We start from the raw sequence: 25,546 nt of genomic DNA, 5'->3' as shown, positions 1-25,546 counted from the left end.
CATTGGAATAAAGAGCAGCTTTCCAGGATTCAGAGAAACGGTGTCCAGTCTGGTGGCAGCCTACCTGTGGTTAACCCATGAGAAACTACAGTCGGCAGGTCTGCTTTAAGGGTTCTCAGCCAAGAGCGATTCTGAGCCCCGAGAGACACTTAACAGTGTCTGTGGACATTTTGGTTGTCACCACTGGGGGCCGGCGGGTTCCCTTCTCAGCCAGGAGGGATTCTGAGCCCCGAGGGACACGTGACAGCGTCTGTGGACATGTCGGTTGTCACCACTGGGGGCCAGCGGGTTCCCTGCACTTAGTGGGAAGAGGCCAGGGATGCTGCTAAATCCCACACTGCGCAGGGCTGCTCCCCACAACAGAGGATTATCCAGCCAAATGTCACTGTGCCATTTTCAGAATCAACCACCAGGAGAGAGCAAGGGGAACTCTGAATACGTGTAATTCGTAATGTAAGCACAGCCACCTCTTTCTCATAACCAAAGAGATTTCAGCCTTCACAAGGTTTGCAAATACAAACTAAAATTAAAGGGTGCGGGGAGGGTGTGAGGAGTAAAAGCTTTCTTTAGGGCTTCCCTGGTGGTCCAGTGGCCAAGACTTCAAGCTCCCAACGCAGGGGGCCTGGGTTCAACCCCAGATCCCACATACGGCAACCTACGATCCCACATGACACACCTAAGGCCCAGAGCAGCCAGATAAACAGATTAAAATCATCTTTTAGAAAAAGCTTTCTTCTGCCAGTTTCGCTTCAGAGCTGTAGTGCTTAGTAGCTAGACAAAAGCTCAGCAAATCAACCATTATCCATTCTGGCACCAAAATCAGGACAAAGAGATTCAAATATCTCCAACGCAAACACGCAGAACAGCATCGGTCTCTAAGGATCTGACAAAGGGCAGATCAAACGTGAAAGAAATGAGTCAACCAGAAGCAAGATGTCCTGTTTAGGAAATATTCTCACTTCTGTTGATGTTGCTCTGTTTTCTTTCAAATTAAAACAATGCTTCTCCCCGCTCCCTCAACATTGGCTATTTTTTTCTTCATGCCTTATGACAACTGCTTAGTGACTTGTGAACAAGAAGACTGACCTTTAAGCTACTGATTTAACTACTGCTATGACACTGACCAGAACTTACAGAGCACAGTGCCTGGCATACAGATGTTCAACAAGTGTTCTACAAATGAATAAACAAACAGGAAATAGGGCCCAACTTAGCCCTGTCCCATCCATATTTTCAGAATATGGAATAAAGACTTGAGAAGTTTATATGTCAACTATAAACACTGATTTTACTGAAACCTTTTAGTATCTAATCTAGTTTTCTAGAGCAAAAGAAAAAAAAAAGGAAATCCATCAACCCACAACAGTCAAGGTCAGGAGCAGTGCTCACTGGCGCTGTTTTTCCTGTCTCACACACAAGACTCCCTGATGACGGCCCCCTCGTCCTCTGTTCACCTTCATTCATGAAAGTGCCCTTCTCATCACAACAGAACAGTGCAACGGGCACAACCTAGACCCCTACTAAGTGCAAATGCAGGAGCTGTATGCTTCATACAAAAACATACAAAAAACAGCCAGCATCTCCAGCTAACATTCAACCCGGTTTTTAAGGAATTCCAGAGTTTATAAATGATAAAAGTACTACTACTTAAATAGAATCCTTTCTGCCAATATGTTAACTAACCATTTGGTTTCTAAATCCAGGAAGAATCATCAAATCCAAATTAATCACCCAAGTATCAATTCACCTAGTAAATATTTAATTTGCTATCATGATCATTCTTTTCCCAGTAAGTAGCAAACAACTCCTATCTGGGGGCTTCCCTGTGGCTCAGTGGTAAAGAATCTGCCGGCAATGCAGGAGACACAGATTCAACTTCAGGTCGGGAAGATTCCCAGGAGGAGGAAATGGCAACCCAGCCCAGTACTCTTGCCTGAAGAACCCCATGGACAGAGGAGCCTGGCGGGCGAGCCAGCAAGAAACGAAGCCTTTAACTGCCCAGCTGGCAGAGGCCCAAGCCTGAACTGTAATGATTCTTGAGTTAACAACACAGCCAGCTTCTCCTCCAACCTTCCTCAGCAGACTACTGGGGCAACAGGACTAAAACAACCACCCTGGCGTGACACTGAGTTCCCCAGACAGAACCTGCCTTGTTCAATTCTAGTATCAAGGACTGGGAGAGAAGGGAAAAGGGCTGAAAAACCACTTCATATCTCCAGTCTTCACTTGGGCAACAGAGCGCCTTCTGGCCTCACTTCCAGAGACCTTGGAGACTCCCAGGGCGGTGATACACTTCTCTCTGAATCACCATCTCCACCATGTCGCCCCATCCAGGCCGCCAGCACCCCTCACCTGGGCTCCTGCAATAGCCTTTCGACTGTGTCTGCTCTTTCCCCCACCATCCCACATGTTTCATATTTCTCTCTGCTCAAAACCCTCCCCTGGCACCCTCACACACTGAGAATAAACCCTTCAGTCCTCACCACGATCTACATGTGCTGCCTCTGCCTCCTCCTCTCCAGCTCTCCTCTGGATCATTCCACCAGGGCACACAGGGTCCCCCCGCCACGGCCTGAGCACAAGCTTCCTGAACTTCCTGCGCTCTGTACATCCCTCCAGGATTCACATGGTCCGCTCTCTCACTTTTCTCAGGCTATTGCTCAAATGTCACCTCTTCAAAAAAGTCCTCCTAGGCACCCTATTTAGAGGATCTGTACCCTTTATAGAGAAGAGAACTCAAAATTAAGAAGTGAGGACCTTGGCTGTCAGGGATCTAAAACACAAGAGAGTACACCGCACAGAGATGGACAGTGTTTTGAGAGGGTAACACACGGTGAATAACAAAGTCCCCTTTGTAAAACTCCAAAAGGACTGATTTTGACGTTTCATTTCTACAGGATGCTCAAACAAGGCCACCCTATATACTATTTTCCAGAATGTAAAGCAGAGTGAACAAGATGTGTTAATTGGTCAGAATAAAGCAGTAACATGAACCACTATTTTGGGTGGGGCTGAGTATCAAGAGACCCGCTGGAGGCTCCTGCCCACCCAGACACAGCCTCCTGCTGACAGCGACACTAACTCTGGACAAAAATACCCAAAGAGCATTACAAGGCGCCAGAGTGAGCAGAAGGCGACACATTATGAAGGGGAGCCAAAATTCAGGAAGGAATTACTGACATGGGGAGGATCACCACTGCCTTCACCTTGAGCGCAGACCAGAGCTGGTACCAAGAAGGATAGCTTAAACTTGCATATAGCACCCAAGCTGCTCCGGCCTGACGAATAAGAGGAAAGAGCTTGGGGCAACCACAACCCCTGGAAGAAATGGGTTGCAGGAGAGAGAGAACCAGATAGGAGAGCTCCAAGTTCTGTGTATAAGCCGCCCAGTCTCCAGAACCATGGAGTCACCCCAGAACCATGTATTCTTTCTGCTGTTCGAAAGCAGACCAGCTACAGACAAGAAGACTGAACTAACATTTGTGTTGCCACCCAAGAGAACTTGCAGTGAGTCCAACCAAATTAACTTCCCGCTAAAACTAAAAGCTCCACACTTTTCAGAGAAATAAAATCCACGGTCTTTGCAACATTCACAATTTAATACAAAACTGTTTGCTGTAACAAAGGACCAGAAACACATGACCCCCAATTACAATAAATACTCGACCCACACGCTGGAATTAGCAGACCAAGACGTTAAGCAGCGAACCTGACTGCGCTCACTGAAGTGAAGCAGGACTTCCCCGGTGGTCCAGTGGTTAAGAATCCGCCTTGCCATGCAAGGGACAGGGGTTCGATCCCTGATCGGGGAACTAAGATTCCGCACGGCAAGGAGCAAGAAGCCCGTGTGCCGTAACTACTGAGCCCTCGCGCTCCAGGGACCCTGTGCCACAAGTAGTGAGTCCACGCACAGCAATGAAAGCGCCCACGTGAACCAACGAAGACGCCACATGCTGCAACTAAGACTCAACGCAGCCAAGTAAGTAAAATAAATTTTAAAAAAAAATTTTAAATGAAGTGTATTCAGAATGGGGAAAAAAAAGAAACAGGAAATCTCAGGAAAGAAACAGAAACTATTATTTTCAAAAACATGGAAATTCTTAAACTGGAAAACACAGTATCTGAAATTTAAAACTGACTCAATAAACAGCAGCGTAGACACCAAAGTCAGTAAACGTGTGAAATTATCAAAGATTAAAAATGATTTTTCAACAATGAACAGAACTGCTGAAAACTGCAAGACAGTATCAAAATGCCTAGTATAGTATAATAGACAAATAAATTTGTAAAAAATTTTTTAAATTCCTATTATACACAGAATGAAGTCTCCAAAGAGGAAGAAAATATCTGAATAATTATTGAAAAAAAAATTCCCCAAATATAATTTTAAAATACATAAATTACTAGATTTAAGAGCCTTGTTGTTGTTTAGTCGCTAAGTGTTGTCCAACTCTTTGTGACCCCCATGGACTGTAGCCCACCAGGCTCATCTGTTCATGAAATTTCCCAGGCAAGAATACTGGAGTGAGTTGCCATTTCCTTCTCCAGGGGATCTTCTTGACCCAGGGATCGAAGCCACATCTCCTGCACTGGCAGGCGGATTCTTTATCACTGAGCCACTGGGAAGCCCTTGAGAGACTAAGTGAACCCCAATCAGAACAGAGATCAGAGAAAATCACGCAGGGGCACATCACAGTCAAACTGCTGAAAACCAAATGCACAGAAAAACTCTTCAAAGTGGCCAGAGAAAAATAACACATTACCTATGGGGAAATAAATATTTGAGAAATCACTGACTATCATTACAAACAACGGCAGCCAGGAAACAGTGGAAAATCTTTAAAATTCATGAAAGTGCTGACTCCACCACCTAGAAGGGAGCTTTTCAAAAGACAGACCTTCAAATCCCCTGGCCCAATGCCACCCTCCATCTGACTTCCATTAAACATTCATGTCATTCCACTCAAGGAGCTAAGTAACCTGATTTGACTGCTCACAAACAAGCAAGAAACATAAAGATGCCTCTGGTGCAGCCATCTCTACCTTCCAGGTGAGAGACCCACTGCAGCTGGTGGCACGCATCCCACCTCCCCGTGGGCAGTGCCATCAATTCGCCCAGGCCCCACCCGATCTCAACTGGAATTCTCTTTACATAAAGCATTCAGGGCAGGAGGGTGGCAGTGAAGATCACACTTGCTCTCAGCCAGACCCAGAGTAGCTTCCCCCTTGCTAAGTAATGGAAAAGAAAGAGGGATTTCACCACAGACCCCAGTAGGTTCCCGAGACAACCCTGCTCTCTACTTGAACATCGAGGGCGCAACAGACTTCAGAGCCCACAGACAGACAGCATTTGTGCCCGCTGCTCTGATGGCACCCTGAGCAGAAGGTGACCCACAGGCTCCCCAACATTTTCTGAAGCGGCAGGGAGGCTCCTGGTTGATTCTTTCAGCTCAGATCATCTTCCCTGAAGGAATGGAACCTCAAAGACTGCCTGGTCATTTTACAGAGATCTACTGTTAACTGTAGCAAAATGAACAAAGAGGTCACATCTGCATCCTCGGTAGAAAACCCACTCTGAGATGGCTCCTCACACTGCCATCTCCCACCATGGAGGGCTGCCCTACCTGCCAGCCCTGATAGCTCCGTGCCCCAGAGGGCGGCAGCTCAACTGCTGTCCAAAAACCCTGCCTCGCTTACATACTGAAGAGAAAGCAGTCCAAATATTTAGAGAATGGGGTGAAAATTTTCAGCTTGAAAGAGTTTCTTCTTTTTTCACAGGAACTAGAAAAAAAAAAAAAAGTGTACCACTAATATGGACAAGCTATTCAGAGCTGCCCCCAGTCTGGAAAGTTTCTGGCACTTTCTGACTAAGCATGGTATTGCTGCAATGAGTGGCTCGGTAATCAAAGAGAAAGACTTATTTCCCACCAGAGTTAAAAGGAAGGATTAGTTCTGGCAAGTTCTCTGATGCACTTCAGTCACTGTTAACTGTGGCGGCATCAGCTTCTCCACGTCCCTAACAAATTTAGAGAAAACTCAGGAAAATGGAAAACACAGGCTGCTTTGCTAATGAGCAGCATCTACCTTTCACAGAACGATTTTTTTTTAAATTTTGATGACATTCAAAAAGTTGTAACTAGGAAAGAAAAAATGTGAAATGTATTTGGGAAGAAGTCTATAAAGAAATCTCCCCGTTTACGAAGCTTTCTTAATATACAAGATAAATTCTGGGATCAAAAGTTTGCAGAATCCTACAGTCTTTGAAGAGTCTCTGATTATAAATTCAATTAAATAAAATATAAGAAAAGATTAGCAGCAGTATGAAGAAAGTAGTGGCATTTATAAAAAAAAAAGAAAACAAAGATTTGTACAAGAGAAGAAAGGTAGTAACAGTTATGACACAAGGGAAATTAAGTCATGGGTACAAGGAGGTTTATCAGTGAAATGAGTCCTTAACATAAGCAGAACATCCATGTTGACTTCCATCTCCTTTGACATGAAGGAATAAATAGGAATCAAATAATTATTGGGCACTTTTCCAGTATATTAAAAAGCAGAGACATAACTTTGCCAACAAATGTCTGTCTAGTCAAAGCTATGGTTTTTCCAGTAGTCAGGTATGGATGTGAAAGTTGGACTATAAAGAAAGTGGAATGCCGAAGAACTGATGCTCTTGAATTGCGGTGTTGGAGAAGACTCTTGACAGTCCCTTGGACTGCAAGGAAATCCAACCAGTCCATCCTAAAGGAGATAAGTCCTGAATATTCATTGGAAGGACTGATGCTAAAGCTGAAACTCCAATACTTTGCCCACCTGATGCAAAGAACTGCCTCATTGGAAAAGACCCTGATGCTGGGAAAGACTGAAGGTGAGAGGAGAAGGGGATGACAGAGGAAGAGATGGTTGGATGGGATCACTGACTCGATGGATATGAGTGTGAGGAAACTCCAGGAGTTAATGATGGACAGGGAGGCCTGGTGAGCTGCAGTTCATGGGGTCACAAAGAGTCTGATACGACTGAGCGACTGAACTGACTACTTGTATTATCTTAGTGAAAGAAAGGGAAAGTCGCTCAGTCATGTCAGACTCTTTGCAACCCCAATACAGTCATGGAATTCTCCAGGCCAGAATACTGACATGGGTAGCCTTTCCCCACTGCAGGAGATCTTCCCAACCCAGGGATCGAACCCAGGTCTCCAACATTGCAGGCAGATTCTTTAGCAGCTGAGCCACCAGGGAAGCCCAAGAATACTGGAGTGGGGAGCCTATCCCTTCTCCAGGGGATCTTCCCGACCCAGGAATCGAACCAGGGTTTCCTGCATTCCAGGAGGATTCTTTACCAACTGAGCTATCAGGGTAAGCCCTGTATTATCTTAGATCCCTCTTTAATCCTGACATCAAAGGAGTTAATTAACTTATCAAAGATCACAAAATGACTATTTAATCCTAGATCTCTATCATGCCAAAACTCATACTTTCCCATTTACCATGGGGCTGCTTAGAAAATATTTCAAGTGAATTAGCTCCTCAATGCCCTTCAAGGCAAATTCTTCCTAAAAATGACTCTTAAGCATCTAGCAGTGATGGCTCATCACACTTTGGCCCTTCTTTGCTACCTTTTCTGGAAAGTACCTGTGCCGCACGGTAAACTGTTGCCATGTGGCTTGAGACTTGTTCTAAGGCCTCACATTTAAGAGAAATAGGTAATCTCCCGCTAGACGGACAAACTTACAACAGAAGGTGGATAAATAAAGTACTCAGAACTAAAGCTCTATCCTGCATATTTGGCTATTACTTTTCCTGGAGAATACGTCATCCTAACCGTAACAGAGAAAAGTTTTATGAGAATGAAACTACAGAAAAGATCCAAGGTCTCCAGCTCCCAAAATATCAAACCCGGAGGCCAGTCTCCCAGAGGACTTGCAGACAATCCTGTGAAATGAAGCAGGTCTCCTTCCTAAACCCTTTGGGAGGTGATTAAAACCACAGCTCCTGGAATCAGGCAGACTAAAGCTCAGCTCCTCCACAAATGCTAATCGTGACCTTGGGCAAAATAATTAACATGTCCAAGCCTCAGTTTCCACAGAAGAAATCATATTAGCTCATTACTGTTACTGTAAGTTCTATAAACTCTAAAATTATGAGTGCTTCTTAAATGTCAGTTTTTATCATCATTCTCATCATCAGCCCCTTTGTAAGGACAGAGAAGATGTCTACGAGCTCAATAACAGGGTTTTGTAAACCTTCAAGGGGCCAGTATCAGTCTCCCTGTGGGAACGTCTTAGGGGCCTTTAGAAATGAGCAGCAGAGAACCGGAAAGGCCTGAAAGAACTGAAATAGAAGCAAGGGGAAATTTTCATGGGGAAAGAATCTGAATAAGTTAAAAAAAAACCAACACAGCATCTTTATGGGAAAGAGATCATCAAGAATGAACTACCCTCTGGTGCGGTAAACAAACCGCTCACGGCTCTATTATTACCATGATGGGGACCCCAATGTCAGGCCACACCAGGTCCTCTGACGGCAGCTTGGGAGAATTCCACACCACCACGACCTTGTTCAGGTAAGGGAGGCCGTTCAGCCTCTCTAAGGAGTTCATGAGCACCTCCTCCCGCTCGTAAGTCAACATTACCACCGTGAACTGCTCCCGAGGGACGTTGCCTCCCAGCGCCGCCTGAAACTCCTTGCCGGAGCCCCCGGCCCCGCCGCCAATGGGCCGGAACCCGGTCCCTGAGCCCAGGAACTTGGCCTCCGAGGGCAGCACGGGGTCAAAGGGCGTGTGCGGGAACAGATGGAACGGGCCCGGGGCGGAGTTCCAGCTGCGGTAGAGGTCGGTGACGGTGAGCGTGAAGTTGCGCAGGTACTTGGGCGAGGCGTAGGGCGGCTCGGTCTCCACCGGGCCCAGGTCCAGGTCCCCGGTGTCCGCCATGTTGGGGTCGGTGCCGGCCGCCTTGCCCGAGCGATGCGGGATCTCGGCCGCCGCCTCTTCCCGGATGGGAGCGGCGGGGATCTGGATGCGCGTCCGGATCACGGCCAGCACGGTGCTGAAGATACTGTCCGTGGTGGAGAAGTAGGTCTCCCAGAGGAAGCGGCCCTGGCGCCGCATGGCCAGCAGGTCGCTGTCCGAGAGGCTCCGCAGCAGGAAGTGGACCTCAGTGACCCGCGGCTTGGGCACCACCAGCGCCGCCTCGCTCCACTGCAGCACGTCCTGGTAGGGCAGCTGCACATGCTCGCCCAGCACCACCGGGACAGCCCCGACCTCCAGGGCCTCGAAGAGCCGGGCGGCGCACCCCGCGGAGACGAGCAGGCGCGGGTCCCCGGGCGTGATGATGAGGGCGAAGGTGGAGAGCTTCAGTAGCTCCAGGCGGTCCTCCCGCTCCCCACACAGCGCCCACTCAGTCGGCAGGCTGGGTCTCGGCTGGTTTTTGCAGGTAAATTCCACCAGGACCTGATCGAGCTTGCTGTCCTGGACGGCCTTGAGGGTGGCAATGATCCGATCATCGTAGTCGGCAGGAGGGTCCCCCTCCATCTCCTCCTCAAAGGAGCGGGCCTCCTGAAGACTGGATCTCAGCGACTCGATCTTCTCGCCCTGGAAGGTGAAGAGGTATTTCCGCTTCACCGGCACCTGTGGTGGGATTTCCATGAAGTTGGGCTCCGACATGGCGTGGACTAGGGGCGACACCACCAAGTCAAAGCCAGGCCGGTACTGGGCCGCATAGAAGGTGGACTGGGCCACCATGGCCCGGCCCGTGCTGACATTGTACAGTAAGTTCTGCGTGTCCCACTTCCGAGACAGGCTGAGGATGACGTGGTTGTGGCCGTCCGCCCGCCAGTGCGGGAGGGACGACAGCTGCTTCTCCAGGTCGGAGGGCCGCAGCACGGCGGGCTCCTGCATCTCCCCAACTAGGATCACATAAAGGCAGGCGATGTCCGCGTTGTCGGTGACATAAACGTTGGCTCGGGCCGTGGCCTGGAAAGCCTGCTTGACCAAGGGATCCAGGTAGCTGCCAAAGGCGAACTGGTCACTGTCATAAACATAGACGGGGAAACCAGAGGTCAGAGGGCACCGGGAATAATCAAAGCAGTTGTGCAGCCGGCAGCTCCGCTGGGCCTTGGGGGGCGGGAGGCCGGCATCGTCCTTCTCCGGGAGCAGGCGGATGGGCAGGGAGAGCTTGGGCTGGTTCTGGGCCATCAGCTCCTTGTAGGAATGCTCTGTCTGGCTGATGACGTTCTTGAGCTGAAGCAGGTCCTGCTTGGCATTCTCGATGCTCTTCTTGCAGGCCTCAATCTTCAGGTTCAGCTTGGCGATTTCACTGTTCAGCTCCTGCCGCTTGGCTTCCAGCTGCAGGAGCTCCTCGCTCACGGACTCGCGGATGCGGCAGAGGTCCAGCACGTGCTTCACCTCGCAGAGTTCGCTGCCGGCCCGCGGGCCGAAGATGCGCTTGCCCGCCTCGTCCGCCTCGTCCAGGGTGGTGAGGTAATAGTGAGCGATCAGGGGGAAGAACACCAGGATGATGAACAGCGTGAAGCTGAGCCACGTGAGCCGGATGCGGTTGGACCAGCGCAGCATGCAGGTCTGACCTCCGTTCCCCGCGCCCCCATTCCGCAACATGGTATAGCCCGTCATGAGTCCCTCTGCGGCCCCTGCCCGCGCGGGTCACGTCGGCTCACTCGCCATAACCGCGGGTTTCCAGTGGGCCAGGCTCAGCCTCTTCTCAATCAACACGTGTTCCCGAGAGTTAGTGTGCTCCCTGGACAAGGCACCAAGTAGAATGGAAATTTCATCTTCCTCAGCTGGGACTGAAATGGTCTCTGACCCTACTCCAGCAGATTCTAAGTTCTAGCTGTAGGCCAAAGAACATGTCCTTAATCTCTATCAAACGGCAGACGGTACCACATTGTTGTTGAGGTGGGAGGGAGAAGGTCCCTGATGGTGGAGCCGGGGGAAGATACCCTGGAATCAGACAGACCTCCTCAACTGCCATAGCTCTTGCTCCTTGGTTTTGCTGACCAACACATAGGCATAGTTACTATTCACAGTTACACGGTAGCTGCTTAGAAGAGAAATAAATGCCAGCCTCTTAATGGTGTCAGCGCCAACATTCAGGCCTGCGAAAGAAAGAGAAGTGTGTCAGTCCTGAAGACCTTATGCTCAACAACCTTGCTTCCCCCATTTCCGAAACTTTCTAGAAAATGCCTAAATCTTCTAAGATGGAACAATGGTTGGATCGCTGGTGTGTGCCTCGCAGAACATTTTAAATCCAATACAGGTTTTATTTTTTGGCATGGATATTGTACTTGGGAGTTATTAATAGTAAGAGATGGATTAGGTAAGTGTCCAAAAGCAGTTTCACTGTTCAGACACACCCACTTTCTTCCTATTAGAGCCCTATAAAATGATTAGCAGGTACATTCAACAGAGGGCAAAAATGTTCATAACAACTTGTTATTCGAGACTTAGGCATCGTTGTGAGACAGAGAAATACCCTCCTATCTATGTTCATTCCTGACAGGAAAATTGCCTCTAAGTATTGGGGAAAAGCAAAAAAAAAAAAAACAAAACACCTCTGTGAGGAGGTGTTATTTGTTATATTCAGAGTGGTGGAAAAGAGCTGAAGAGAACTCTCTGGATCTTCACCCAGCAGTGGGTGTAGTAATCCAGAGACAAAATGTATTTCACAGTTTGCTTCTCATTTATCTTCTATATAAATAGTAACTTGGTCTTTCAGAAAGAACACTGTACTTAGAAATGGGGGTATTATTTCTTATCTTTTACAGAGATTTGCCATGAGATTTTAGGCCTCAGGTTTCTAATCTCCCAAAACAGAGATAAATGTGTGGAGATAACAATACATTGTGTTGCTATGAAAATAAAGGACAATATTTTAGGTGAGTAAATCTTGAACCAGCATTCCCAGTCCTTTTCTCTTACCAAACTTTACTATCACAAGTTATAAAAGTTTTGCACTTGCTTTCTCCTCAATTTCAGTACATCTAGAAGTATATTTATAATGTTCTGTGCCAAAAATACCCCCAATTTCCTTCATTCATTTCCTCCAAAGAGTATTCATCATACTCTTTTCATGTCTAAGACATGCTAAGTATAACCGTGGGAGAAGCCAGGATGTAAAATAATCTTTGACCTCAGGGAACTACTAAAAAGACACAGACAAACAGCAAGGATACTACCGCAAGACAGTGTAAAATGAGGGGTATTTTATGGATGCTCACTCTCTAGCTTCCACCTTTGCTAACCATGTATAACTATTAAATGTCTGATAGAGTCATCTATCCTTTTAGATAAAAACAGAAAGTGATGACAATGTTACTAAGAGGTCTGAGTAAGTAGACCATGAGATAAGGACAACAAAACCCAAATAATAATCAATCATGGAAAAAACCTAAACTTGGGTAATTTAGTTTAGCAGCTTACCAAATATTCATGTAGGTCAATATTTCTAAAGTATTATCCTTTTAATTCAAATGTTAGAAATCTCCTTTTTTGTTTTCAAAATTAAAAAATGTGCTCTGCGTTTTTTGAGCAAATCCTAACAAAGAAAGACTGGGGTGGAGGGAAAAAAAATGGCATAATCCAGGCAACTCGGCTGCTCCAGCCCCTTCTTACCATGTGGCTCAGGTCCCTCCTCTCTCTGACTCACGTAGCACTGCACTTCGGTGGATCATCTCCTGAAGGAGTGAACTCCAGGGCTTGCTCTCCTGATAGAAGACAGAGAGGTGACAAGCAATTAGGAAAACACTCAATACTGAAGAATTTATTTACTGTCCACTATGAAAAGGCTTCTCATGTATACAAGGCAATCATAGAATTTATTGTTCAAATGGAGACAGTATTTTAAGTGAAAAGGGGTCCTATCAATAAATACACTTGGACAATAAGCATAAATTGGCACTCTCAAAGGCAAACCATCCAGCTATATGGTTACCTGTTTATGTGCTCCATGAGGGAAGAAACCAAAACACTAAAATGTAGAAAAGTCCTTACCTTTTAGAAGTATATACTGAGATATTTACAGATGATTTATCTGGAATTTGCTTAAAAATAAATAGGACAAGGGTGATGGTGAGAACTCTGGGGAATCAGTGAAACAAGATTAGTCATGACCAGACTGCTGTTGACACTGAATGATAGGGAGTCACGCGGGTCTGCTTTTTATGTGTTTAACATTTTTCATATTAAAACTCAAAAATAAACTATACAAAGTCTAAACAAAATGTCTTTAAAAAGTTATCTGGAGACTGACTACACAATCTCCTATTGCTAGCACCACCAACTTACAGTGAACAGAACTGGAAAAAGAAACAAATGTCCTGATGGAAACCAGTAATTCAACATTGACTCTAAAATTTCTGTCCCCATAAAGTTCCATCTCTTTTACTGGAATTAGGCAAAAGTGTCATGAGTGCTCTGAAGCATCAACATTCTTTCCCAAACAGCTAAATCCATCATTTCAAGCACAGAAGAAAACCAAAAACACTTAGAATCTCTCCTGCCATTCTCTGGAACATGACAATGAAGGTACTAGGATCTAGAAATAAATGTCCCATGAAACACTGATCAGGAGCAGTCTCCTTATCAATGTAACTTCACATGCAATACACACGCCTCACTGATTCTGTCATCTGCCACAGCACTGAATGCCCAGCTTGTCAGCCTGCACCCTACGATGCATTCTACACGCAGCAACCAGAAGCATCGTCTTAAAATCTGAGTGAGACCATGGCTCTCCCACTGCACTGCCAGGACCTTCATAACTAGCTCCTGAAAGTGAAAGTCGCTCAGTTGTGTCTGACTCTTTGCGATCCCATGGACTATACAGTATTACCTATCTTTCCCAACAAAACTTCATTCTTATGGGTAGGAACCTTGTCTGCCTGGAGCACTGCTGTATCACATGGTTAGCATCTCTGTAAACATCTGTTAAATAAATGAATGATATCACCGATCACTTTCCCGCTCTACAAATTCTCAACGTTCCCTTGGTTGCCCGTGACACTGTATTCTCTATTCCACCCGTCTCCCTGACTCGTCCCTTTCTGCTTTGCTGGCACCACTGGTGGGCCTACCTCATACAAAAAGTGCCCCCCAAGGCTTCTGACATAATCTGGTAATGAATCCATCCATTCAGAAGGCTTCAACCCCCAAAGCTACTACTCCCACCCTAGCCTTTCTGCTCTGCACTAGCAGACCAGCATTTCCAGCTCCCGAAGGAGGCGACAGAGAATGAGATGGTTGGATGACATCACTGACTCAATGGACAAGAATCTGACCAAACTCTGGGAGATAGTGAAGGACAGGGAAGCCTGACGTGCTGCTGTCCGTGGGGTCGCAGAGAGTCGGACACGATTTAGTGGCTGATCAACAAGGCTACCTCCTCTAGGACACACCATGGCCACTTCATGATTCCAAATATTCCCTCTTTCCACAAACTTTCAAATCTGCCCATGATGCTACATTCTTCCCCTTTTGCAAACTAGAAACAATGTGATATACAGGAAAGAGTACAGACCTCCTGGCCAGACCTGGATCAAATCACAGCTTAGCAAGCTCTTAGATGGTCACTTAACCATAATGAGCTGCAGTTTTTTCATAAGTAAAACACTCATGTTCAGGATTGTTACAAATATTAGATAGTGAGTAAAAATCACCCTACACAGAATCTCAGTTTTATAGTCTACTATTGGCTACAAGTCCTGGAGTTATTTTTAGATCTGCCAAACTGTATCCATTCCTTTTTATAATAATTATTATGGTAATAATATATTTATAATAATAATTTACAATGTGTGCATTTATCCCTTCCTTTTATTCTACTGTCTTCACCCTAATACTGGACCATAACAAACCATTATGCCTAATCTCAATTCCCCATCAGTTTATCCTGTGCATTACTCTGAATCAGAGTAACGAATCAGTAACTGCATTACTCAGTATTTTTTTCATCTAATAATGCTTTAGCTTGAATAATTGCAACTGATCTGATTTTCAGTTCACCACACCATTTTTGTGCTATATCTGGTTAAAGGTTAATTCCACCCAATAAATTCTTAAATTCAGGTATTATACATTTCAGTTCTGGAATGTCCATTAAGTCCTTTGTTAGAGATTCCATTTCTCTATTGAAATTCCTCATCTATTTATTTTTTCCATCTCCTCTTCTATTTTCTTTAGCATATTTATAAGAATAAAATTCCTTATCTAATTTTTACTGTCTGGGGCACCTGTAGACTTTATTCTACTATTTTTCTCTTGATTGTACATCCTGTTTACCTGTTTCTTTGCAATCTTAGAATTTTTTTATTGTGTGCTGGACACTGTTTAAAAGTACTATAAACATAGTAGTAAATACAATTTTCCCAAAAGATGGCACATTTTCTGTCAGGCAGTCAGAAGGAATATAATTATGTACAGATTCTCATTATCCCTAGAAATACTTTTTGCCTTAAAGTTTACTCTGACCGATATTAGTATCAGTCACTCAGCTTTTAAAAAACTTTTGTTGTTGTGATAAAACATATACAACATAAAACTGCCATCTTAATTATTTTTAAAGAGTATAGCCTGCAGCATTAATTACAGTCAAAATGTTGTACAACCATCATTACCATTTCCAAAAGTTTTCCATCACCTCAAGCAGAAACTACAACCAGGAGGCAATAACTCACCTCCCTGTTCCCCCTTCAGTTCAGTTCAGTTCAGTCACTCAGTCGCATTCGACTTTTTGCAACCCTGCAGAAGGCAGCACGCCAGGCCTCCCTGTCCATCACCAACTCCCGGAGTTTACTCAAACTCAAGTCCATTGAGTCGGTGATGCCATCCAACCATCTCATCCTCTGTCGTACCCTTCTCCTCTCACCTTCAATCTTTCCCAGCATCAGAGTCTTTTCCAATGACGCAGTTCTTTGCATCAGGTGGCCAAAGTATTGGAGTTTCAGCTACAACATCAGTCCTTCCAATGAACACCCAGGACTGATCTCCTTTAGGATGGACTGGGTGGATCTCCTTGCAGTCTAAGGGACTCTCAAGTCTTCTCCAACACCACAGTTCAAAAGCATCAATTCTTCTGTGCTCAGCTTTCTTTATAGTCCAACTCTCATATCCATACATGAATACTGGAAAAACCATAGCTTTGACTAGATGGACCTTTGTTGGCAGAGTAATGTCTCTGCTTTTTAATATGCTGCCCAGGCTGGTCATAGCTTTTCTTCAAAGGAGCAAGTGTCTTTTAATTTCATGGCTGCAGTCACCATCTGCAGTGATCTTGGAGCCCCCCAAAATAAAGTCTGTCACTATTTCCATTGTTTCCCCATCTATTTGCCACGAAGTGATGGGATCAGATGCCATGATCTTAGTTTTCTGAATGTTGAGTTTTAAGCCAACTTTTTCACTCTCCTCTTCCATGTTCATCAAAAGGCTCTTTAGTTCTTTTTCACTTTCTGCCGTAAGTGTGGTGTCATCCGCATCAGTGGTGTCATCTGCATATCTTAGGTTATTGATATTTCTCCCGGTAATCTTGATTCCAGCTTGTGCTTCATCCAGCCCAGCATTTCTCATGATGTACTCTGCATATAAGTTAAATAAGCAGGGTGACAATATACAGCCTTGAAGTATTACTTTCCCGATTTGGAACCAGTCTGTTGTTCCATGTCTGGTTCTAACTGTTGCTTCTTGACCTGCATACCGATTTCTCAGGAGGTAGGTCAGGTGCTCTTGTATTCCCATCTCTTTAAGAATTTTCCAGTTTGTTTTGATCCACACAGTTAAAGGCTTTGGCATAGTCAATAAAGCAGCTGTTCCTCTGAAACTCTCTTGCTTTTTCTATGATCCAACGGATGTTGGCAATTTGGTCTCTGGTTCTTCTGCCTTTTCTAAATCCAGCTTGAACATCTGGAAGTTCATGGTTCATGTACTGTTGAAGCCTGGCTTGGAGAATTTGAGCATTACTTTGCTAGTGTGTGAGATGAGTGCAACTGTGCAGTAGTTTGAGCAGTCTTTGGCATTGCCTTTCTTTGGGATTGGAATGAAGGCTGACCTTTTCCAGTCCTGTGGCCACTGCTGAGTTTTCCAAATTTGCTGGCATATTGAGTACAGCACTTTCACAACATCATCTTTTAGGATTTGAAATAGCTCAGCTGGAATTCCATCACATCCACTAGCTTTGTTCGTAGTGATGCTTCCTAAGGCCCACTTGACTTTGCATTTCAGGATGTCTGGCTCTAGGTGAGTGATCACACCACCATGATTATCTGGGTCGTGAAGATCTTTTTTGTGTAGTTCTGTGTATTCTTGCCACCTCTTCTTAATATCTTCTGCTTCTGTTAGGTCCAGACCATTTCTGTCCTTTATTGTGCTCATCTTTGCATGTAATGTTCCCCTGGTATCTCTAATTTTCTTGAAGAGATCTCTAGTCCTTCCCATTCTATTGTTTTCCTCTATTTCTTTGCATTGATCACTGAGGAGGGCTTTCTTATCTCTCCTTGCTATTCTTTGGAACTCTGCATTCAAATGAGTGTATCTTTCCTTTTCTCGTTTGCCTTTCACTTGCTTCTTTTCACAGCTATTTGGAAGGCCTCCTCAGACAACCATTTTGCCTTTTTTCATTTCTTTTTCTTGGGGATGGTCTTGATCACTGCCTCATGTACAATGTCACAAACCTCCATCCATAGTTCTTCAGGCACTCTGTCTATCAGATCTAATCCCTTGAATCTATTTGTCACTTCCACTGTATAACTGTAAGGGATTTGATTTCGGTCATACCTGCATGGTCTAGTGGTTTCCCCTCCTTTCTTCAATTTAAGTCTGAATTTGGCAATAAGGAGTTCATGATCTGAGCCACAGTCAGCTCCCAGTCTTGCTTTTGCTGACCATATAAAGCTTCTCCATCTTTGGCTGCAAAGAACATAATCAATCCCAGCCCCTGGTAATCTCTACTTTACTGTCTCTATGAACTTGCCTTTTCTAAATATTCATGTAAGGAGTATCATAGAATATCTGTCCTTATGGAATGCACTTATTTCACTTAGCGTGTTTCATCGTTCATCTATGTTGCAGCACAGAACTTCATCCTTCTTTTTGGCTGAATAATATTCCATGGTAGGTATATGCTGCCACTTTGTTTATCCACTGAACTCTCTCGATGGATATTTGGGTACTGCCTGCCACTTGGTCAGACACTCAGCTCTCAGCTAATAGTTACCTAGCTTAACTTTTTCCATTCTTTTCCCAGCAAACTTTCCATGTCTTTCCTTGTATTTTAGGTGCCTCTTAGAAACACTTGAGAACAAGATTTCATTCTTTTAATAGAACTCCAATTTAACAACCTTTGACTTTAAACTATAGTGTTTGATCTACTTATACTTTTGTGATACATTAAGATTTACTAACAATCTTTTTTGAAGGGGGTTTATTTATCACTTTTTTCTATTCCCCATCTCTTTCCTGACTTTTAGTTGATAAGTTTGTTGTGTTTTTTAAACCCTCTACCAGTCTGTAAGTTATATATTCAATTTATGACTTTAGTTGAAAGTTTAACATTATCTCTAGTATTTTGTCCCTCTTCTCAATTAACAAAAGATCCTTACCTATGACTGGAGCTTCCCTGGTGGCTCAGTGGTAAAGAATCCATCCGCCATTGAGTTTGATCCCTAGGTCAGGAAGATCCCCTGGAGAAGGAAATGGCACCCCACTCCAGTATTCTTACCTGGGAAATCCCATGGACGGGGAGCCTGGTGGGCTACAGTCCATGGGGTCACAGAGAGTCAGACACGACTTAGCAACTGAACAACTTTACCTATGATGACCTCTCTTGACTGTGCATCAATACTGACTGATATTGTAGCTCCACCATGCTTCTACTCGCTCCACATTCGCCCTTACTATCATTAGTGCAACTTGTGCTTGTTTAGATTCACCCACGTTATTTACCACGCTCCTTATTCAGAGCTCCACTCCTTTTTACATTTCATTCCTTCCCTCTGGTTATTTTCTTTTTCCTAAAGCAGTTCCTCCAGTCAAGAGTCTGTTGGTGGTAAATTTTATGTGAAATACTTTATTTCACCCTAAATCCTAAATAATGATCCAATCGCATGCACCAGTCTAGGGTAATAACTCTTTTCCACCAACTGAAGAATCCTCTGGATTCTATTATTGTTGCTGAGAAGTGAGATGTCGAACTATTGTACCTCATGGATAACCTGACTCTTCATGCTGGCTGTATTTAAGATCTCTTCAGCTTTGGAGTTCTGCTATGTCTACATGTGGAATCTGGAGCAGGGGGCAGGAGTGGAAGGTGAGTGGGATGCTCAGCACTCAAACTTTTTGGTTCTTAAGATGCATGTCTTTCATTATTCTAGAAGATGTTCAATCATTATTTGTTTGTTTGTTTAGTCATTAACTCTTTGTATAGGGCCTGTCATTTCATTCTCTCCTTTTGAACGTATGACATATGTCAGACCTCCTCATTCCATTCTCCATGTCTTTAAACCTTTCCCCTGTATTCTTTTATCCTTTGTGCTACCATCTGGAAATGTCCTCGTTATCTACGCAGTTGAGGGGTCAGGAAATGCTTTTGGTAAAGAGCCAGAGAGTAAACATACTAGGCTTTGGGAGCCACATCCAGTCGAAGTAGAATACTTTCATTTGTCTCTTTTTTATGTCCTTTAAAAATATAAAAACCATTCTTAACATGCAGGCTGTACAAAAACAAACCACAACCAAAATTTAGCCCACAAGCCACAGTTGGCCAACTCTTGATCTAACTCATTAATTCTCTCTTTTGTACCTAAGGGGTTGTTTATCAAAACCACCAGGTTTTGGTTTCAGTGACTATTTTACATTTCCAGAAATTCTGTTGGCTCCTTTTTTAAAATCTGCCTTATTTTTATGATAGCACCTACTCTTTCTCACGTGTTCCTGCCCTTCATGTGCTGAGTTTCTTCTGTCTGCTGATTCTATTATCATCAGCTTTGGGCTGCTTTTTATGTCGATCTCTCAGTCTGGAGAGTCTCCTAGAAGCCAAGTAAATGTAAATTTGAACACAAAACCCATATGAAGGGAAAATGGTTCTGAGTTCTCAGTGAATACTCCCTTCCCCAGCCAGTTCTGGATCTTGCTAACAGAGACTTTATTTTTTTCCAGTCTACCCATTCCTATAGTGAATGTTCAACCTTTTGAAGATCTACTCTCATCTGGTGTCTCAGTCTGACACTCACAGGCACAAGGCTCTGTCTCTTATTTCTGTGGGAACTAAACTGCAAGTTACCAAAACTGGCAAACACCCTAAGAGACTACAGCATCAGACTGTTCATCAGATGCTTTTTCAATCCCCAACCTCTCCTGCCCCCACTCCACTTTTTAATTTTAATGAGAATTTCTTTCCTGAAAGCAAAATATGCATTGTGTAGCAAGGACTTTATATTAGTCTGCTATTGTGCCAAAACCAGAGACCTCCTCCAGTCTTTAGTCTATGCATGAATAAACATGCTTACAAAAATGGGACATATGTTCTTTTCTGTAATCTGACTGTTCCCACTTATAACAAGAACAGTCTAATGACCCATATCATTACATGCTATACCATATGACGGTCAATAACTGAGGACAGAAACATCATAATTTGTTTAACCAGTCCTCTTTTTGTTAGACATTTGTTTTCAATTTTTCATTATAATCAAAGCTATAACAACTATTCTTGTAGCACACATCCACGGGTAGCTCCTCAGAAAAAAAAATTTAACATGGGTCAGTGCAAGAATATCTTATTTTAAAAATTACTGTCTGCTAGAAAGATGGCCATTTATCCTCCCAGCAACAACACAGAGGGCATCTATTTCCCAAGAGCCAACCAGTCATGGTGTGACAGAGACAGTTCTTACTCCACAAGTATGGATCTGCTCCCCTCCATTTCCCTCTCTGACTTACAGTTTGGCTGGAATCAGAAGACTAGTTCTTGCCAAAGGGAACGTGAGAAGAAGCAAGGAATCATTTCCTGTACAAGGCTCTTAGTGGATTCTTCTTCCCCCAACTACTTGAAAGACTGAAAGCAAAAAACTCTACAACTACGGAGAGGCGAGATTAAAAGCAACCCAGAGCTCTGGGTCACCACTGGAGATAGTCACTTGAATGGGAAAGAGTGAGAAACTTTGGTTATCTCAGGCCACTAAGATTTCTGCGTCTGTTGCTGCAGTTAAGCATTAATTAACCGAACAAACAGCATTGAAACAAGTACACTATCAAGGGTGAAACAGATCACCAGCCCAGGTTGGATGCATGAGACAAGTGCTCAGGGCTGGTGCACTGGGAAGACCCAGAGCATGGGATGGAGAGGGAGGCAGGACGGGGGATCGGGATGGGGAACACATGTAAATCCATGGCTGATTCATGTCAATGTATGGCAAAAACCACTACAATATTGTAAAGTAATTAGCCTCCAACTAATAAAAATAAATGGAAAAAAAATTTTTTTATAAAAATTAAAAATAAATAAAAATAAATAAACAATTAACTGAATAAATCCAACTGAATGCTATTAAAAAAAAAAAGTTTGATAAAATGTCATTCTCCTGTTTTGATTTACCCTTTATTACTGGAGGGCAAATAATCTGTGCTTATTAAGTATCTGTGCTTCTCATTTCATACACTATCAGTTCACCTGTTTTGCCAAATTTTCTACCTCTGAAAGTGTTTTTCTAGCCACAACAGTCGGTTGTCCATATCACTCTCCTGCCGAACTTCAACTGTTCCTTAGTTTCATCTAAGCAATTTGTTTCTCTCCAGCTGGATGTAAAAACTGTTTTTCTCACCACTTTTAAAACCTCTTTACAAAATACCACATAGTTCTGCTTACCAGGTCACTGCTCAATAAATAATTATACTAGTTGAAAGTCTTAGTTTACATTTTCATTTTCAAACAAGTTTGAGATTTAGAGCCTATGAAGTCTTAGTTCAAGGGAAATGAAACACTGAAAAATAAAAGGAGAGACTTTCACAGCTAGGAGGAGGCTTGCAGGCCATCTGGACCTGCAGCCAGAATCTCTGGTTCAGAACTCAGCTTTGAGATTTTAAGAATATTACATAATTTCCTCCTTAAAGTGATACTGAAAATCCCTACATACCTCCAGGGTTATTGTGGGGATGAAATAAGATATTATAGATGGTGATACTTACGTTAGAAAAGAGGGAATATTTCAGATCAATAACCTGAGCTCCTACTTCAAGAACCTACGAGAACAAAATAAACTCAAAGTAAGCAGAAGGAAAGGAATAATAAAGAGGACAAATCAATGAAATCAAAAACATAAAGACAATATTCAATAAAACAATTGTCAACAATTTTGACAAACCTGCTCAAGACTGACAAAGAAGGAAAAGAGATACAAATCACCAACAATGGGAATGAAACAGGATATCACACAAATCCTGCAGGCATCAAAAGGATAATAAAGGAAGACTAGGAACAACACACGTAAGTTTGACAACTCAGACAAAATGGACCAATGCCTCAAAAAACACAAACTGCCACAACTCACCCAATAGGAAATAATTAGTCCTACAACTATTAAACAAATTGACTTTGTAATTTTAAAATTACAAAAGAAGTGTCCCCCAAAAGAAATGTCCAGCCCCAAAGGCTTCCACTGGAGAATTTCTGCCAAGTGTTTAAAGTACTGGGTTGGCCAAAAAGTTCCTTTAGGTTTTTCCACAGCATTTTTTTTTCCATTTATTTTTATTAGTTGGAGGCTAATTACTTTACATCATTGCAGTGTTTCCACAGCATCTTATTGGCCAACCCAATATAATGATTATATACAATCTCTTCCGGAGTGGGGGGACACCTCCCAGTCTATCTTAACAACCCTGATACCCAAACCAAAGAAAGCACCAAAAACGAAAACGACAGATACATCTCTCTCATGAATATAAGACAAAAATACTGAACAAATAATAGTGCACGGAATTCAGTAATATATAAAAAGAATTAAATTATTCATACATCGCTCGTAGGTAGGGAGGTGTTAACATTGTTGATCTTATCCAGAAGCATCAACGTTCATTCTCTCCATTTAGTCACACCTTTATTTCTCCTATCAAACAGTTTTGTCATCTTCATCCCTGCCCCAGTGTCTTATATTAAGTTAATTTGTATTTTATATAACTTACTCATCCATTCTCCTGGTTCTCCGCCTCAACAGCTCATCCTCTGGTACCTTTCACCACTCCTTAAGTACAGTCTGTCCTCGGGGGTTTATCCCTTGTCCTCTTCTCTCTTTCCCTATCTTTATTTACTGGAGTTTGACAACAGCTTCAACTAGCACCCCCTGATTGGGAGACTATGAAATTTACCTAATATTGATCTCCCTTCTCCAATGGTCAGCAACACAGACATCTACCCCTCAATGTTCCAATGGCAGCAAGGGTACATCTCTGAGTATAAGGAGGTTACGTCAGTGTCTTCTCCCAGGAAAGAGGGAAAAGCTCAAAATATTGTGTACAGACATTTATCATTCAGATCACTGCCAATGCCGTAAATTTTTAGTCTTTCCCTTAACTAAAACTTTTTTTGCTAATAAATGGGAATTCTTCATCTGTTAGCCATTCACTGGGAGGCTTGAAACCAGTTACATTCTTGGAAGCTGAAATGGTAAGTAACTCAAGTCAAAGGTCCAGGACACATGCTGAGGAGTTAGTTGGGCTTCGAGTTCTCAGTCCGAATTCCACACGAGCTTGTCTTGTCCTTTCCCCGCCTCCCCCCTACACCTGAGCCTACTGGTGCCACCTCCTCTGTGACTGCCTTCCCCTCTAACACTCCTTCCGTCTCAGTGGGAACATTACCAGCGATGAGGGCCCTGCTTTCGAGAGTCTGCTGATAAAATAACCATCCTACTGACTAGACTTCTCTTCTTTTACAACTAAAATACTCTGATATTGAAACTTCCTATCATGGACCTGGCATCTCTCTCTGTTCATTTAGGTCTTCTTTAATATCTTTCAACAAAGCTGTATAATTTTCTTCATTTAAGAAAAAAAAAACAACACTAAACTGAGCTAAAGCAAAACACTCAATGGAGAGAGGAAAAAAAGAAAAAAAACAGCAGGGAGAGAAGAAGGGAATAAACAGCTGGTTCCACTTGGGCTGCAGTTATGCGTTTTATCTGAAACGTATGGAGGCAGACTGGTGCAAGAACCTAGACACTTTTCCAGATGTTCCCGAATGAAACCTTCAACTGACTTTAATCTATTAAATACCTGTGGTAACAATGAACATCTATTGAATGTCTACTGTATGCTAGGTTAGACCTACTGTGTTCCTTCACACACGTAATCTTCATGACAATCTTATGAAACACGTACTACTAGTGTTCCCATAATGTACACGAGGAAACCAAAGCACAGAGGTTAGGAAATTTGCCCAAGGGCATCTATACTGAGTAAAACTTGGATTCAAAGCAGAGTTACTCTAAGGCCCACACTCACTAGTGTCTGACCCATTTAAGATAAACTGCCTGTGACGTTAATTCAGGGAACACAAATCACAGACACAGCATGCATAAATTATTTTTGAATTACCCAGATTACTACAGCTCTGCTGTACACGGGTAATGAGAGCTGTAATTAACACACACGGTAATACTATTCCAAACCTAAAGTCAACTCTCTATTCCAATGATTTATCTGCTAAACAAAACAAGAAAACAATGTGCTCAGAGTGAATGACCTACCTGTGTGTCTGCGCATGTAGTAGTCAGTACACAGGCCCATCAAGCAGGCAGAACCTATTACAACCTGCTATTACTGCCATGGCCACAAGCCCTTCAAACTAGATAAAGATAGTTCTGCACAAAAATCATTTCAATAGGTTGTTGAAAGCAGTATTTCAAAGATCTTTTTAATTCTGTATCGACACCAAACAACATCATTTCCTGATTTCCTGCTATGCACAGGCATGACAAACAGCCTGTTCCGGGAAGACTACCTAGTTTAAAATTGAGGATTTCAATAAGCTAAATGAATTAAACTAAAACAAATTTCCTGATACTAGCACTACTGTTAAGATTCTGACTTCTCTCTTCTATCATTCAAAATAACAAAGTGCACTTTTCAGGGAAGCTAACTGTTGATAAAGAATGACCTGTGAAAACTGAATGTATGCAATTCACAAGTTACAGGAGAGCAATGTGTGCTTTTCATAAGACAACCACCATAGTTTATTTACTGGGTAAATGTAACTTGGGTGTAAAACAATGGAAGTAGAAAGTTGTTGGCAATTAAAAACCAAAATCAGGTGAGAAAAACTGGTTGTGCACTGACACACTCGCTGAGTTACGAGTCAAGATGATGACACAACCACAGAGAACCACGGAGATGAGCCGCCTTTATTATAGGGCTTTGAACAAAGGAAGAACAAGTAAACCCTGGGCTCAAGAGCAGATTACTAAGTCCAAAGATGTTCCATAAAGGCCCTGAGCAGGCACAAAATAAGCATTCCTTCCATTATTCAACTGTATATAGCATATTAACAAAGAAACTAAC

At 43.3% G+C, this 25,546-nt stretch overlaps 1 protein-coding gene across 6 annotated transcripts in view; it reads right to left on the bottom strand.

Moving 5' to 3' along the window:
• The window catches only part of EXTL3 (exostosin like glycosyltransferase 3), a 62,564-nt gene that overhangs the window by 28,318 nt on the left and 8,700 nt on the right, over positions 1-25,546 (bottom strand). For 2 of the 6 annotated variants that reach the window (XM_070480634.1, XM_020893101.2), the window contains exons 2-4: positions 22,184-22,237; positions 12,626-12,717; positions 8,480-11,109 (exon numbers count right to left, since the gene is read on the bottom strand). In XM_070480634.1, the coding sequence (XP_070336735.1) occupies positions 8,480-10,627 (2,148 nt within the window). In that variant the 5' untranslated portion in view covers positions 10,628-11,109; positions 12,626-12,717; positions 22,184-22,237. Of the gene's footprint in view, positions 1-8,479; positions 11,110-12,625; positions 12,718-18,600; positions 18,682-22,183; positions 22,238-25,546 lie in introns of those variants that run through there. The other 4 variants (XM_020893104.2, XM_020893102.2, XM_020893103.2 and 1 more) reach the window with 3 other exon arrangements.

Source organism: Odocoileus virginianus, chromosome 18 (assembly GCF_023699985.2).
Source record: "Odocoileus virginianus isolate 20LAN1187 ecotype Illinois chromosome 18, Ovbor_1.2, whole genome shotgun sequence".
NCBI lineage: Eukaryota > Metazoa > Chordata > Mammalia > Artiodactyla > Cervidae > Odocoileus > Odocoileus virginianus.
This window is presented reverse-complemented; position numbering and strand designations above follow the sequence as displayed.